Source organism: Tetrao urogallus (genome assembly GCF_951394365.1).
Source record: "Tetrao urogallus genome assembly, chromosome: 14".
NCBI lineage: Eukaryota > Metazoa > Chordata > Aves > Galliformes > Phasianidae > Tetrao > Tetrao urogallus.
Genome location: NC_136827.1, coordinates 9,811,734 through 9,828,201, shown reverse-complemented (window position 1 = coordinate 9,828,201; position 16,468 = coordinate 9,811,734). Strand labels below are relative to the sequence as shown.

Here is a 16,468-nt window from a genome sequence, read left to right as displayed (position 1 = left end):
AATAAATCCTCTCCCCTGGATGAGGCCCACGAAGAGGGGCAGGAAGGGCAGCCTCCCGCAGCGGGGTGCTGAATGGTACCCACGGCAGTGTGTGGCTGCCAGCGGGTGGCACAGGTCACCAGTAGCCCCACTGCTGTGGGCACCGCGGGAGGCACACCGGTCCGGGTACCGCGCCGGAGGGGGGGCGTGCAGAGCTGTGCCACGCGTGGGGCTGCTCGGGGAGGGGAGCGGCCCGCCGGTGCGTGCGCGGGGTAGGCAGTGCGGTGCCGGAGGGCGGCGCGCGGGGCGGGAGCGGGGTGCCGTGCCGTGCCGTGCCGTGCGCCGTGCCGGGGCGGGGGCGGCCGTGCCCGCTCGGCGGCGGGGGCGCGCCCAGCTGTTGCGCCGTCCCTCCCGCGGGCGGGTCCGCGCTCGGCCGCCCCGCATTGGCGGCGTCGGGCGGAGCGGCGCGGGGCGGCGCGGCGCGGGCGGCAGCAGCGGCGGGGCCGGGGCCGGGGCCGGAGGCACCATGGCCCGCTGAGGGCCGCCTGCTCGCTCGCCCCGCGCCGCCCCGCGCAGCGCTCCGCGGGGCGCGCCATGGGTGCGCGACCGCGCCGCCGCCGGGCCCCCTCCGCCGCCGCCGCTGCAGCACCGGGAGCGCTCGTTTCCCTGCTCGCCGCTGCCCTGCTGGCCGCCGCCGGTGAGTCCCTGCTCGGCAAGGTCACCCGGGAGAGCGGCACCGGGAGGGCGGCGGGTGGGGGCCCGGCGGGGGGCTGCTCTCGGTACGCTCTGCCCGGTGCCTCCGGTGCGGAGTAACGGGGCATCTTCCGCCGCGCGGTGCCCCGAGCCGGGCGCTGCCGCCACGCGTCCACGCGTGTCCCCTTGCCCCACGGCCTCTCTCTTCCGTGGGTCGTTGAGTGTCCCAAACGGTGCTTCTACGTGCGCCGGTCCTCACCCAGTGCGTGCGGGCCCCGTCGCCGTCCGAGCAGCGGGCTTGACGCGGGGGACGGGGTTATCCTCACCATGGGGACTGAGTCTGGGTGGCCGCGGCGTGGGGTCCGTGGAGCTGTGTGGCTGTCGCTGCAGCCCGGCTGTCCCCTGTGTGCCGCACGCACGGACGGGAGATGCTGTGCCGGCTCACCCTCCTCTACCCCCCCAGCGACGGCGGGCCGGGGGCTGCGGGGCGAGAGGGAGGTGCCGATGGTGGCGGCTCCTGGCAGGTGTCACGTTAGCCTGAAAGTGGCGGCTGCAGACAAAGGACCGAGCTGGGGGGAGGGGAGCTGCGCCCGAGCTGGACGTGAGCTCTGCGGGGGGGGGGTGCACGGGGTAGGGGGTCCCTCTGCAGCCTGGGGTCTCGGCCATCACCCCCCGCTGCCACCACCACAGACGTCTCCTCGCCTGGAATCGACGCGCAGAGCAGGCGCGGTGGCACTCGGTTGGGATGAGTTGGGTACGCACCCCGCACTATGGGGGGGGGGGGGCTACAGCCCCCTGCTCCCCGCAAACGTCCTTCCTAGGCGGGCACCCCGCACCCAGAGCTCCCCGCATGGCCCCATCCTCAAAGGGATGCTGCAGAGCTGGCACAGCGGGTGGCACGCTGTCCCCCGGCTGCAGCCACTTTGGGTGCAGAGCACCGCATACGCAGGGTGCCGCGGCACCAGCACCCAGCTGGGCATGGAGCACGGCCGTCCACATGGCACTGCGGGGCCGCAGTGACCCACATGGAGGACAGAGGAGGTGCCGGGACGGTGGCTGCGTCTCGTGCTGGGTGTGCAGTGGCAGACCCGGGCAGCCGGGGGGTGGCGGTGACAGCAGCGGTGCCGGGTAGCGCGTTGCGGGAGCTCACCCGTCAGCATCGTTCGCTTGGCAGGCAGCTCACAGCCGGCCGCGGCGCGACGGAGCCCAGCCACCTGCGTGTCCGGTGCTCTGCACGGTGGGCTGGGCCTCGGCGCTTTGGGCACCCCTCTAGTCCGGCAAGGCGTGACAACCATTCCCGTTCCCAGAGATGCTGGGGGATTTGGGTACCCAGGTGCCTGCGCCGGGGCCCTGCCTGCAGCCACGGAGAACCGTTCTCAAACCTCGCTCTGCTCCCGGTGCCCACAGGGAAGGGCATGAGCAGCTGCATGGGCTGGGGCTCATCCATGGGCAGCAGGGCAGAGCCAGCACTGAGGTGCCGGGGCTGCACTGCCCAGCCGCTGCTCTGATGGGTGGGCATGGACAGAGACAGAATCCTTCCCATCAATGCCTGAGAATCCTTTCCTTTCTTCTCGGCATCCCCCTTCCAGGGACCTCCGGAGCACAGCCTGATCCTCCCCAGCTCACTGCATCCCACAAAGGGCCCAGCAGCAGGGCAGGCAGCAGGGCAGTGCTGGTGCTCGTGGGGCAGCTGGGAAGCTGCCATGCCAGCTGTCAGCACGAGCGTGGCAGACGCAACCTGCCCAGGGCTGTTTGTTCTGGCTGGGTGCCACGCGGGGCTGGCACTACATCAAACCTGGAGGAGCCTGGCAGGTGCTGGTGGGAGGGGACGGGGTGCTGGCGGTGATGCTTGGGGCTGGGCCATGGCTGCTGTTCCACCTGGGGCCACTCAGGTGTCAGCCTGGGGGGTGTCAGCATGGGGGCCGCATACCGCACATCCCACCCTCAGTGCTTGCCCTGCCCTGGCTGTTGGCAACGTGTCTGCTCCCGCAGGCTGTGTGCTGCCCTGCAGATAGGGCACATGGAGATCCCTTCCGCATCCTAGGGGTGTTCTCAGGTCCCAGCCCCTTCCCTCCCAGCCCCAGGGCCGTGGCATGCTGGGGCTGCAGGTCACTGCTTTGTGGGCAAGAATCTGTGGGTGGGATGAAGCCAGACCTGGCACCAGGGCCATGTGTGTCCAACCACCCAGTTCCCCTCCCGCTGCAACCAGGGACCCAGGGCTGAGGGTGACCTTGACGCTCCTCCCAGCGGGGACAGAGCGTGCTTTGCTCTTCACTGTCAGTTAAAGGAGAGCCAGAAAAGCCGCTCAGCTCACCCAGGTCGAGTTCCATCCCCAGCACAGCCTGGTGCCAGCAAGGGGCTAGGGCAGTCCCCAGGCACCACATCAAGCTGGCACCCTCTCCTCACACAGTGCTCCCATTGCTGCTTGTGGGGCTGGCGCGGCATGGCACACAGCCTGCAGGGGGATTGGGGCCAGGGAGGCACCCAGGAGCAGAGCTCAGTGGGTGCCATAGTGCAGTGGTTGAGATGCTGTAGTGTGCCTGTGGCGTGGGCACACTTTGGGCGGCGTTGGCGGTGCGAGGGTGCAGCCTGCAGAGCTGTGCCCACACTGGCACATGCTAATTGCATGTAATGGAGAGAGCGTTATCAGCTAAAATCCGTAATTAGGCAGTTCCATTGTCATGCAAACCCGCCTGACTAATTCATTCATAACAACCACACGCTTAATCAGCTCCCAGACGCTGCCACACTTGCCAGGAGCTGGGCACACTGTGATCCCCTCCTGCAGCGCTGCAGGACGTGGCTGCAGGGCTGGCTGGCACCTGTAGGGCACAGTCCTGCCCGGCGTTGGCGTCCGACCCCACTGGCTTTGTTCCCGGTCAGAATTGGCGCTGCCACTTCAGCCCCTGCCCAAGGGGACCCCATCGCCAAGCCATGCTGGCACCCTTTAGCACAGCATCCTCTGCCCCCCGGCCACCCTCCTTCCCCTCGTTTAGGCGGGTGCAATCAGCGGCAATTATTGCTTTAATTACCTGCTGCCGGGGTGCAGGCTGGGCGCCTGCAAAGTGTGAGGATATCTTTCATTTTAATGGAGTGCCAGGCCTGGCGCGGGGCGCGATTTATGGGGCTCCAGCTGGGGATTTAATTTGCCGGCTGCAGAGCCTACAGCGATGTGGAGAGATCCCCGGGGGGGCACAGCTGGAGGGGGCAAAGGCTGGCAGCCGGGTCCCCACCCCACTGCGGGGACGGGGGGAAAGCGTGCGTTGGGTATGGGGATGGCATGAAGCTTTGTGTTGGGGACAGGGGTGTCATGGGGCTGGTGGCACTGCTGCAGTCACCCATGGGCAGCCCGTCCTTGCCAAGAGCACGCTGACCTTCCCGCGTCCCCACACAGCAGCTGTGTTTGCAGGGTGGCAGCCAGGGTGCTGGGTGAAGGGGTGCTCACATCCCCCCTGCTGGCACAGGGAGCACCCGGCCCTGCAGAACCCCGAGATCCCGTGTCCAGGCCCAGGCACGCCGCCCCTTCATTAGGCTGCCGGTGTGCTCGTTAGCCCACGTGGGTGGGGGATAATTGATAATAAAGCCCTGCCTAATGCACTAGGTTTACTGGCGATGATTTATCAAGCTGCCGTCCCAATTACCCGCTCTGCTGCTGAGACGGCGGCTGCTCGGGGCCGTGCTCCCTGCACTGCAGGGGGGGTGCTGGAGGGGAGCGGGACCCAGAGCCCCCCATCCCCGTCCCCCATCCTCCCTGAAGTTAGGTGGCTCCGCTCGCCAAGGTGACATGAGCATCTCTCCTGTTTCCATGGTGACGCAGCAGCAGGTGAGCGCGAGGCCGAGCGCGCAGTGTGGGAGCCCTGCGCACACGTGGGGTGTCTGTGGTGCTTGGTGTGTCTGCAGTGGGGGCTGCCTGGGGTCTGTGAGACATGTGTGGTGCTCAGGGTGCTCGTGGCACGTGGGGGTGCTCACAGTGTGTGGGACATCACTGGTGCATGGGGTGCCCTGAAGGTATTTGGGATGGCTGTTCTCAGGGTGCCCGAGGTGCAAGGAAGAGCCAGGGCTGCTTGGGGTACCTGTGAAACTTGGGGTGCACGTGCTGCATGCAGCACCCACACCATGGCTGCCCTGCCTCATGGCTGCAGCCCCACTGAAGCCCCTCGGTGCCATCACTGTGCTGTGGCACTGCCCTGCTGGTGGCAGGATGGCATTCCCCCCCAGGAGCTCCATGTGCTGCATTGCACTCAGTGCCCATCCCCGCAGTTTGCTGCCCCTGCTCTCACCCTGCCCACCAGGCGCCCTGTTGCGGGGGTGGCTGGGGCGGCTCCTGGGATGCTGCCTCCCACGTCCCTCCACACAGCTGAGATGGACAAACACCCACCTCAGAGCTCTCTGGCCCCATTCTGCGGGTGATGAAAGGCAGCTCTCCAGAGCTCTGCTCACCCATTCGCCGTCATGCCAGCCGCAGCCCGGCAGCTTGATTGCTGTGCGGAGGCAAAGCAGTGATTTCATCCATATTTGGCACTGGATAGCCCTTCTGCCCAGCACAGCCCCGGGGTGCATTGGTGGGAGGTGTAAGGGGTGCCCATGGGATAAAGATGTGGGGACCGCAGGGCCCTGTGCCACTGCTGGCACACGTGGCCACACTGCCAGGGGGGGACTGCAGCCCACGTCCGCACCATGACCCCCAGGCCAACCCCAGGCTGCGGCTGGGGGGGGTCATTAAAGCAGTGAAATATGAAATGCCTGTCTATCCCGGACAAGGGTTTTAATTAAATTAATTGCTAGTGACATTGTAAAAGTGCTGATGGGGTAATAACCGGCGCGTTATGGTGGCCGTTCATCTTCCCCGTGTAAATGAGCTGCCGCACCTTGCCCGTCCCGGTGGGCATGGCAGCTGGGAGTGCTCAGCACGGCTCCCTGCTGTGGAGAGACCCTGTCTGTCTGAGGGGAGCAGTGTGTGCTGACCACCCCCCGACGGCTCAGCCAGGACCTCGAGGGATGCCCGTGTCCCCAGTGCCCCCCATGTCCCCGCTGTGTGAGTGGGCAGGTGCCCCTGTGCCCTATGTGATGAGTGGGGGCACAGTGGGTGCATGGGGGGCAGCGGGCGGGTGCCAAACGAAAGCACTTAATTACTGCGCATTCCATCCCATTTAATTGCTTATTAAATCCTAACCAGCCAATTAGCAGCAGCAATTACAGCTTCATTCGGTGACACAATCGCTGTTTTATCGTTTGTTAATCAAATGCTTATTTAGGGCCCTGTTTTATTAACTCTCTCTGCAGCGGGTGCCTGAGTGGGGCTGGGGACACGGGCACCTCCAGGCCGTGCCACGTGCCCTGTCCCCAGTGTCACCATCCCTGTGGTGTCCTCGTGTGTGGCTCCCACAGCCCCAGGTATGCTGAGGGGATGCCTGACACCACCAGAGATGCCATCTCCCCCCCTTGGGACATTGGGGACACCACCAGTCCCCATGTACCATATATGTGCCCGCTCCCGGAAGCCACCATACCTCGTGGCACGGGAGTGGGGTGTGCAACCCATGGCTCCCACTGGATAGGATGCAGCAGGCAGGATGCGGCCCTGGTGATGTTCAGGGGGATGGGAGCAGCGGGCACTGTGCTGTGCCCTGGGGGAGTGAGCGATGTCCCTTATTGGTCACACTCCATTTGCTTTTCATTAGCGCTAAGTGCAGACATGAGGGATCGGTGTGGGTTCAGTGGGCACAGCCACCGTGCTGCTCCTTTCGCCGACAGATGTGGAGGGGGGGGACTGGTGGCATGGAGGGGGGGGACAGCTGCAGGACATGGGGCCGTTGGTGTCCCTGGAGGTGGCTGATCCCCCGTGTCCCCATAGGCGCCCAGCAGAGTGTGACGGTGGCCAGCCCTGCGTCGGGCGCGTCCCCCGATTTGCTGCCCCACTTCCTGCTGGAGCCTGACGATGTCTACATCGTGAAGAACAAGGCAGTGAGCCTGGCCTGCCGCGCCACCCCCGCCACACAGATCTACTTCAAGTGCAATGGGGAGTGGGTGCACCAAGGTGACCACATCACGCAGCGCAGCACTGACCGCAGCACTGGTGAGTGCTGGTGGCACCGCTTCCCCGGAGCAGCAGCACTTGTGGGTGTGGGGAGCATCCGGCATCGCTCTTGGGTTGCAGATGCGTGGGGACCCAGGTGATGTGCCCCATCCCATCCTAGGGCTGCCCGTGATGGAGGTGCGCATTGAGATCACCCGCCAGCAAGTGGAGAAGCTCTTTGGTCTGGAGGAGTACTGGTGCCAGTGCGTGGCTTGGAGCTCCTCCGGCACCACCAAGAGCCAGAAGGCCTTTGTGCGCATCGCCTGTAAGTGCAGGGGCAGCCCCAGTGGGTCCTCGTGGAAGACAGGGCACAGGGTGCTGGAACCCCTCCCTGCTCACCTCTGACCTCCCCAGATCTGCGCAAGAACTTTGAACAGGAGCCGACAGCCAGGGAGGTGTCCATCGAGCAGGGTGTTGTGCTGCCGTGCCGCCCTCCCGAGGGCATCCCTCCTGCTGAGGTGAGCCAACGGTGATGCACCAGGGGTCTGCCTGCCCCTTTGTGCCCGGTGACATCCCTGTGCCCCACAGGTGGAGTGGCTGCGCAATGAGGAGCTGGTGGACCCGGCGCTGGACGCCAACGTCTTGGTGACGCCGGAGCACAGCCTGGTGCTGCGCCAAGCCCGCCTGGCCGACACTGCCAACTACACCTGCGTGGCCAAAAATATCGTGGCACGCCGACGCAGCGCCTCCGCCGCCATCACCGTCTATGGTACGGCCCCGCTGCTCCCTCCTCACCATGTCCCACGGCGTCTCCCGGTGTCCCCCAGCCAACGGGTTCCTCTTCCCGCAGTGAATGGTGGCTGGTCGACGTGGACGCAGTGGTCGGGCTGCAGCACCAGCTGCGGAAGGGGCTGGCAGAAGCGCAGCCGGACTTGCACCAATCCCACGCCCCTCAATGGGGGAGCTTTCTGCGAGGGGCAAAATGTGCAGAAAAGCGCCTGCACCACCCTCTGCCCAGGTACCGCTGTGCCCGCCATGGGCGCATCCATCTCAGCCCTGGCACAGGGAAGGGGCACAGGGGATGGTGGCAGGGGCTGATGCCCGTTGTTCCCGCAGTGGATGGAGACTGGTCGGAGTGGAGCAAGTGGTCGGTGTGTGGGGCCGAGTGCACACACTGGCGGAGCCGCGAGTGCTCTGAGCCTGCACCCCGCAATGGAGGTCAGGAGTGCCACGGCCCGGAGCTGGAGACCCACAACTGCACCTCCGAGCTGTGCAGCCCCAGTGAGTGCCATGGGAAGGGCATAAGGGGGGGCCCTCAATGTGCTCGTGGAGTGCTGATGCTCTGCTTCACACAGCCGCCCCGGGTGCCGAGGACTTGGCGCTGTACGTGGGGCTGATTGCCGTGGCCGTGTGCCTGGTGCTGCTGCTGCTGGTGGGCGTGCTGGTGTACTGCCGCAAGAAGGGCGGCCTGGACGCCGACGTGGCGGACTCCTCCATCCTCACCACTGGCTTCCAGCCCGTCAGCATCAAGCCCAGCAAGGCTGGTGAGTGAGGGCTGTGTGCTCAAGCTGCTGTTGGGACACTGTGTCCTCCAGTCCCCGGGGTTTCTCTGGGCCCTGGATGGGGTTTCAGTGTGTCACAGACCTCTAGACCCTGGGTAGGAGCTGTGCTCTCCGTCTGGCCCCTGGGAGTCCCCCATGGAAACTGTAATTAAAGGGTCAGTGCTTTGTGTCCCCAGAACTGTGGGAATGCACTTTGTACCTTATAGAGTCTCTGGGAAGTGACCGAGTGCCCTCTGGGCGCTGTGTTATAGAGTCAGTGCTTTGCATCCCAAAGGACCCTGGATGCAGGGCTCTGTGCCCTATAGGGTCCCACCCAGGTGGACCCTCAGAGGCGCCCATGTCCCACACAATGGCACCCAGCCCCACAGCCCTGCTCTGTGCCGCAGACAACCTGCTCACCATCCAGCCCGACCTCAGCACTACCACCATGACCTACCAGGGCTCACTGTGCCCACGCCAGGATGGCCCTGCCAAGCTCCAGCTCCCCAATGGACACCTGCTGAGCCCGCTGGGCGCCGGGCGGCACACGCTGCACCACAGCTCACCTGCTGCCGAGGGAGCTGACTTCATGGCCCGGCTCTCCACCCAGAGCTATTTCCGCTCGCTGCCCCGCGGCACCACCAACATGGCCTATGGCACCTTCAACTTCCTGGGGGGGCGGCTCATGATCCCCAACACAGGTACGGAAGGCACTGGGGGGCCGCTGGGCTCCAGGAATGGGCTCAGCATCCCCATCCCACAGGTGTCAGCTTGCTGATCCCTCCCGACGCCATCCCCCGAGGGAAGATCTACGAGGTGTACCTCACGCTGCACAAGCACGAGGAGGTGAGGTAGGTGCTGGGTCTGCCAAGCGATTGGGGTTACGGGGCTGCCCGCTGCGCTGAGCCCAAACCAGCCCCGTGCCCTTCCCCGGGCTTCCGGGGAGCTGGTGAGACTGTAGGGCTGTGCACCACACCAAACCCATCCCAACCCTACGTCCCTCCGCCAGGCTGCCCCTTGCTGGCTGCCAGACGCTGCTGAGCCCTATCGTCAGCTGCGGCCCCCCCGGCGTGCTGCTCACCCGTCCCGCCATCCTGGCCATGGGGCACTGCGTGGAGGCGGGCGCTGAGCACTGGAGCCTGCGGCTGAAGAAGCAGTCGTGCGAGGGGACGTGGGAGGTGAGCAGCCACCAGGGCGGGGGTCCCTGCCAGGGGGGATCGAGGGGGTCTCCGTGCTCTCATCGCACGTCTCGGTGCCGCAGGACGTGCTGCAGCTGGGCGCCGAGCCACGCACCGAGCTGTACTACTGCCAGCTGGAGGCACAGGCGTGCTACATCTTCACCGAGCAGCTGGGCCGCTTCGCGCTGGTGGGCGAGTCGCTCAGCATGGCGGCCTCCAAGCGCCTCAAGCTGGTCCTCTTCGCGCCCACCGCCTGCCCCTCGCTTGAGTACAACATCCGTGTCTACTGCCTCAGCGACACGCAGGACGCGCTGAAGGTATTGGGGTGTGATGGGGGGTGTCTGCCTCCCCCCGCGGGCCCTGCCCCACACTGTCTGTGCATGCAGGAGGTGATGCAGCTGGAGAAGCAGATGGGAGGGCAGCTGATCGGGACCCCCCGTGTACTGCATTTCAAGGACAGCTACCACAACCTGCGGCTCTCCATCCACGACATGCCCAGCTCCCTCTGGAAGAGCAAGCTGCTTGCCAGTTACCAGGTAAGGAGAACACAACGAGGGGGCTTGCTGCAGCACCCAGAGCTGTGACCGCCGGCCATGTCCTGCTGCAGGAAATCCCTTTCTACCACATCTGGAGCGGGCTGCAGCCCTACCTGCACTGCACCTTCACCCTGGAGCGCCTCAGCCCCAGCACCTGCGAGCTGGCCTGCAAGATCTGGATCTGGCAGGTGGAGGGCGATGGGCAGAGCTTCACCATCAACTGCAACATCGCCAAGGTGAGTGTGTGGCAAGGGGAACCCCCAGCACCCCTGGGCTGCACTCACTCTATGGCACTTGCCTTACAGGACACAAGGTTTTCGGACTGGCTGGTCCCTGACAGTGAGGTGGGCTCCCCAGCCCTGGTGGGTCCCAGTGCCTTCAAGATCCCCTTCCTCATCCGCCAGAAGATCATCAGCAGCCTGGACACGCCGTGCGCCCGTGGGGCTGACTGGAGGACACTGGCCCAGAAACTCAACCTTGACAGGTGGGATGGGTTCAGAGATAGGGAAGGGACATCTGCCCTCATGCTGCACTCTGATACCCATGAGAACGGGGTGGAGCTGACGGCAGGGCCATCCCCATCCCCGCACCCCAATGCCATCCCTCTTCCCCACAGCCATGTCAGCTTCTACGCCTCCAAGCCCAGCCCCACGGCCATGATCCTCAACCTGTGGGAGGCCAGACACTTCCCCAACGGCAACCTCTCACAGCTGGCCGCCGCTGTGGCCGAGGTGGGCAAGCAGGACAGTGCCCTCTTCGCCGTTTCCGAAGCTGAGTGCTGAGTTCCTGGGCTCTGTGGGGCAGGGTGGGGGCCCTGGCCGGCCCCTGGGCCCCACTGCTGCCCCACAGCCCCTGGCCTGTGCCCCCATGGCGCTGGGTGGCCGGGCGGGGTGCCGTGTGTGCGTGGTGCGTGCGGTGCCGTCGTGCTGTCTGCGCTTGGGGCTGGGCGGCCCCGGGCCCCGTGCCGTGTTGTGTAAAGACCGTTTTTTTAATTCTGTATCAAGTGCATTCAAGTATTTACACTTGGCCTTATGTACATAGCGGTGCCGCAGGGCGGGGGGTCTGGCGGACGTGAATGTAAATAAATTCGATATATATTGCTACGCGGGGCTCCGTGCCGTGCCCCAGTCCCGTAACACCCATCCTGGGAACTCACAGGTGCAGAGCTAAGCGTTTTATTGTGGGGAGGAGGGCTCGGCCCCACGACATGCCACTGCCGCCACCAGCGCGGCCCCTTTCCCAGAGCCATCCTCTGACTGCAGGAAGGTGACGTTGCAGCGGGGCGCGAGTTCCTGCAGCATCTGCTGGAGGTTCCGGGAGAAGCTGTGGGGAAAGACAGCAGCTGAGTGCCACGGGGACGGCTCCACACCCCCCATAGGGCACGGGTACCCGGTGAGCGCGCTCACTGTGGGTGCATCTTGTACAAAGTGCCATCCACCCCCACGGTGACGGTGAACTGCTCCAGGCCGCGGCTTTCCCGCATCTTCTCCACCACGGCGGCCATCCCCGCGGCACAGAGGTGTGCGGCGCGCAGAGACACGGTCTGGCACACCTCCCGCACCAGCACACTGTCCTCATAGCTGGCGTCCAGCTCCAGGTTGCTCAGGATGCCCTGCACCTGCACTAGGGCCAACCCGGGGCTGCCCCCACCCAGGGCTGCTGTGAGCGGCGCTGTCACCGTCCCCAGGCGGCGTCCCCTCTTGGGGTGCTGCCTGGAGACCTGGGCTATGGGAACACGTGGGATTGCGGCACTTACGTCTCAATGGTGGAAAGGAACTTGGTCTGGAAGATGTCCCTGTTCTGCAGCTTGTGGGACGACTTGCCGCAGAACAGGACCTGCTCCTCCACCAGTGCCAGCAGGATCTGCCGCACGATCTCACCCAGGTACATGCCGCTGATGAGCTTCTCAAACCTGCCCCGGGCACAGCCCTGCTGCCTCGGTGCCCCCAGCACCCTGTAGCACCCTGCCCACCCCACAGCCATCACCTACTTCTGCTTGCCCGCATTGATGCTTTTCTCATCCACCAGACGGTCAAAGCTGGTGAAGAAGTCATCCAGGCAGCCGTTGTCCCCAAAAGCGCCCCACTCCATGTTGATGCACATGCGACCCTCATCCCCATCCATGGTGCCCACCTTCGCCCTCTCTTCCATGTAGCAGGTGTTGGTCCCTGTCCCTGCAATCCAGCACCAGTGTCTCTCACCAGACCCAGCCTGGTACCCACGGCCACATGGTATGGGGTGAGCTGTGGGGAACCCCAGGGGGGGCAGAGGTGTTCCTCACCGACAATGAGGCCAATTTCACATTTGGGGTCATGGTAGCCACAGGCCATCATGGTCCCCACAGTGTCATTCACCACAGCCACCACCTTCAGCGCCGTGTGCTGCAAACAGGAGATGGGGACACGTGGCTCAGCAGCACTGACGGCTCTGTTTGGTGTCACCAGCGGGGACACCACCCCACCACCACGGTGGCACCACCGGGCTCAGGGGACAGATCCCCCAGCTCTTTCCCACCTGTTTGCGCTGTGCAGCTTCCCGCAGCATCTGAACCACATCCTGCCCTACGCAGCCAGAGGCACTGAAGCCTTTGGTCCAGTTCAGCAGCACAGCCTGCAGGGAGATGAGCAGGGCAGCCCCTGTGGGCAGCATCCCACCCCAGCACCCTCCCCACGCCCCGAAGCTGGAGCTGCCCCCTCACCTTGTCCAGGCCCAGCTGCTGGCAGGGGAAGGAGAAGGTGAAGCCAAGTGGCAGGACCTGACCCATCAGCTCCTGCTTCATCTGGAAGTCCATGATGCAATCCATGATGTGGTTGAAGAGCTGTGGGGAGAGACTGCAGTCAGAGTGGGGGGATACAGGGTGGGGGATCTCTCCCACCCCATGTCTGGTGGCACAGAGGCAGCTCCCATCCCTCGCCCTGTCCCTGCGTGCTGCCCCACCGCCTCGCCAGTGCCCTGCATGACAGCTGTGGGGATGACGTAGATTTCATTGGTGATGTCGATCTTGTCCTCTGCCACATGCACCACCAGCACACGGAAATTGGTCCCTCCCAGGTCCAGTGCCAGGAATTTTCCTCTCTCTGTGGGGAGCGTATAGGAGAAGTAGGACCACAGAACCCCCAGCAGGATCTTTCCCTACTGTACCCCATCCCTCACCGGTGCCGTCGGGTGTGTGGCACACATAGGTGGGCAGCATGCGGAGGGAGGACTCAGCGTTTCTCTCCCGGTCCAACCCGCGCTCCATCTCCTGTCTCATCAGTGCCTGCACGCGCTGCAGGTCGGCACGGCTCAGTCGCAGCGGGGCCAGCAGCCGCTCCACCTTGTTCCGCTGTGCCACCGTGCGCAGAGCCACCGCCGTCACCATGGCCGCCCCCAGCCCGCTGACGTCGGCCGAGGGCATGAGGTTGGCCGCGCACTCGGGGGCCAGCAGCCCCACCACGCTGCGCAGGATCTCTCCAAACCTACAGGCAGGAAGAGGTCGGTGAGGCCAGGCATGAGGCACCTTGTGGCCAGGAGCCCGATGTCCCCTCACCTGGTGCTGGTGTGGTACAGCCCGCCATCCACCCCGACGTTGACCACCAGCCGCTCCAGCTGCCGGCTGCGGCACATGTGGCTGAGCACGGCCGCCAGCCCCGTGGCACTGAGCGCAGCAGCACGGCTCACCGCCGCCCGGCACAGCTGCTGCACCCGACAGCAGTCCCGCTCGCTGGGCTGCAGCCCCAGAGCCTCCAGTATGCCCTGAGCCTTGGCCATGCCGTCCTCGTTGCTGCAAAGGAGAGAAGTGTGCTGGCTGGTGGAGCTGATTGCTTGGGGAGCAGGCACCCACCCGTGGCTCTGGACACTCACTCCATGATCTCCAGGACCTGCTGGGTTGTCAGCACAGCTTTGGTGGCCAGGATGGAGGTGTTTCTCCCGATGAAGAGTGCTTGCTCGGAGGCCAGCATGAGCATGGCATGCCGCACCATCTCCCCCAGATACAGGCTGCCCACCAGCTTCTCAAACCTGTGTGCAGCACGGAGTCACCCCCCTCCCTTGGCACAGCCCTCAGCCCTTTGGGAGCAGCACAGTGGCAGGGCACAATGTGCCCATGGGGAGCCCCGGGACCCTTTTCTAGCGGCACACCTCCTCTCCCCAGGGTTGGAGGACTCCCGGTCCACACGGTGATCATAGGGGGTCAGCACATCGTCCAGTGCGCCGTCATCCCCCAGGCAGCCCCACTCACTGTTGACACACATCCGCCCGCTGGTCACCTCTGCCATCTCCAAGAGGTGTGATTCGGCCATGAAGCAGCAGTTGGTGCCCGAATCTGCAGGATCGAGGAGGGCTGAGCATCACCACGGCCCCCAGCCCCATCACAGCCCACAGCCCCGCTGCTCACCCACAACCAAGGCGATCTCACAAGGTTTCTCCTGTGTGCTGCACGTCATCATGGTGCCCACCGTGTCGTTCAGCAGGGCCACAACATCCACGTGGCAGAGCTGTCCAGGAGTGTGGCACCATCAGCTCCTCTGTGTGGGGCAGCCCACCCAGCCGGGACCCCCACCCAGCGCCCACCTCCTGCTTGCTGATGGCCGCCTGCAGCAACTGCACCACATCCTTCCCCTCCACGTCGGTGCATTGGAAGCCCTTGGACCAGGAGATGAGTTCTGCCTGCAGAGAGCACGTGGATGAGGTGCCGTCCTCCGGCACAGCAGGGAGCAGAGGTGGTCGCAGCACAGGGCCAGGCTCACCTTGTCCAGTCCCATCTGCCTGCAGCTGAACGGGAAGATGAAGCCCAGGGGCAGGCGGTGCTGGGGGTTGCCAATTTCCTCCAGGAAACTCTTCACGCATTGCGCGATGAAGTCAAAGAGCTGTGAAGGCACGGCACGAGTGGGCAGCTGCTCTCCTACCCAAGAGCCCCCAGCGCAGTGCCTGCCGCCTGTACCGCCTCCCCGGAGCCCCGCGGGATGTCCTCCGGCATCTCAAAGACGTGGTACATCAGCTGTGGGCTCTGGTTTCCGTCGCCCGTGAGAGTAACCCAGAGGGTGCGGACATGGCTCTGGCACAGCTCTGCCACCAGCACGTCGCCGTTCTCTACAGAGGAGCACAGATAGGCAGGATCAGGCAGACCCCGGCTTCCAGCACCACAGCCGCTCCCTGCCCCATCCCCGTGACACCCGCCCGTGGTGGAGCAGCGGTTCCCAGCAGGAACCACCGCAGGGCCCGAGGGAAGGGCTCCCAGCCTCACAGGGCAGCTCCTGGCCCCGTGAGCAGCACGAGGATCCCACACCCGTCCCCGGCACCGCATCCGGCAAAGCCGTCTCACCGGTGCCATCGGGTGTGGAGCAGATGAAGGTGGGCAGCATCCGCATGGTGGAACGTGCCCCGCTCCGCTGGCTCAGCCCCTGCTCCAGGGCCTCCAGCACGCGGCCCTTCACCTCCTGCAGCTTCTCCAGCGTCGGGGTGAGAGCCAGCAGCGCCCGCTGCACCTGGGGGCGGCTCGTTAGGGCTGCGGACACCTCACCGTGCACACGGGGCACGGACGGAGCTTACCGGCGTGCAGGAGGGGCCCCTGTCCTGAACTCCCAGCTGGATGCTCCCCGGGGGCCTGCACAGAGGGAGCAACGGCAGCGCTGAGCCCCGGCTGAGACCCCGCACCGGGGCTGGGGGTCCCCACCCCGGCTTGTGCCTCCCCACCTCCCCTCCGCATCCCAGCTGCACGCGTCCACAGCACTGAGGCTTTGCGGTGTCCCGCGGTCGCTGTCCCGACCCGGCAGCCGGGGGTAGAGGGCACAGCTGTGCCCCACGATGGCGAAGGGGCCGTCGTTGGGGCCGAGCGCCGAAGGGTGCAGCTCCCACATCACCGTGCCCACGCACCTGCAAGAGGCCGGAGGGCGGTCCGTCCCCGGGGAGGGGGCGTTCAGACCGTGGCGGGAGGGGGGGAGGGACACAAAGGAGGGACCCCCCTCGCTCCCCGCCGCCCATCCCACGGCCCCTCACCGATTCAGGGCGGGCACGGGGGGCAGCCGGCCTCTCCGCTCGGGGCCCACACCCCGCCACGGAAAGGCGTTGGAACTGCGGGCGGGGGCACCGCGGTCTCGGGGGCCGGGCATGGCGGGGGTCCGGCGGCGTCGATGGAGCCGGATGGGGGGAGGGCGGTTGCTAACGCCGCTCGCCGTTGCCTCGGCAACAGATGCAGCGCTCGCGGCCCCGCCCGCACACCATTGGGCGCCCCGCAGCGCCCCCGGCCAATGCGGGCCCAGCGCCCCGCGAGCGGAACGGAGACGGCGGGGACGCGGGGCGCGCGGGGCGAGCTGCGGGCCGGCAGCCGGCGGTTCCCCCGACCCCCTCCCGTCCCCCCCCGTTCCTCGGAGAAAAACGGCACCGCTCCCCCGTCTCTCGCCGCAGTTTCATAAAAACATACATAAATATATTTCCATTTCTTGAGCAGAGAGCGCGGCGGCACCGGCACCTATAAAACACGCAGTCCCTCCTCCCTGGCGCTCCTGCGCCGGTCGTACAAAACGTAGAAAAGAGGGGAGGAGGGCC

The 16,468-nt window shown here is 65.6% G+C and overlaps 2 protein-coding genes across 2 annotated transcripts; one reads left to right on the top strand and one right to left on the bottom strand.

The window, feature by feature from the left end:
* Positions 1 to 573: 573 nt before the first annotated feature.
* UNC5A (unc-5 netrin receptor A) lies at positions 574 to 10,725 on the top strand (the record flags this gene model as incomplete). The annotated part of the gene is made up of 16 exons (XM_079542584.1): positions 574 to 676; positions 6,527 to 6,748; positions 6,870 to 7,013; positions 7,103 to 7,206; positions 7,277 to 7,457; positions 7,539 to 7,706; positions 7,805 to 7,969; positions 8,044 to 8,232; positions 8,637 to 8,930; positions 8,993 to 9,080; positions 9,239 to 9,407; positions 9,491 to 9,724; positions 9,794 to 9,943; positions 10,015 to 10,179; positions 10,249 to 10,427; positions 10,560 to 10,725. 16 exons carry the CDS (start codon positions 574 to 576, stop codon positions 10,723 to 10,725), a joined length of 2,721 nt encoding a protein of 906 aa, XP_079398710.1.
* Positions 10,726 to 11,118: 393 nt separating this feature from the next.
* On the bottom strand, positions 11,119 to 16,345 carry HK3 (hexokinase 3; the record flags this gene model as incomplete). Its single annotated transcript, XM_079542303.1, is given in 22 exon segments — positions 11,119 to 11,266; positions 11,350 to 11,583; positions 11,700 to 11,855; positions 11,934 to 12,117; positions 12,225 to 12,324; positions 12,458 to 12,553; positions 12,642 to 12,761; positions 12,881 to 13,020; positions 13,097 to 13,401; positions 13,473 to 13,706; positions 13,787 to 13,942; positions 14,063 to 14,246; positions 14,319 to 14,418; positions 14,495 to 14,590; positions 14,671 to 14,790; positions 14,865 to 15,013; positions 15,246 to 15,408; positions 15,473 to 15,527; positions 15,617 to 15,796; positions 15,920 to 16,136; positions 16,139 to 16,250; positions 16,253 to 16,345. Coding segments are annotated over 22 exon segments (3,342 nt in total).
* Positions 16,346 to 16,468: the final 123 nt, after the last annotated feature.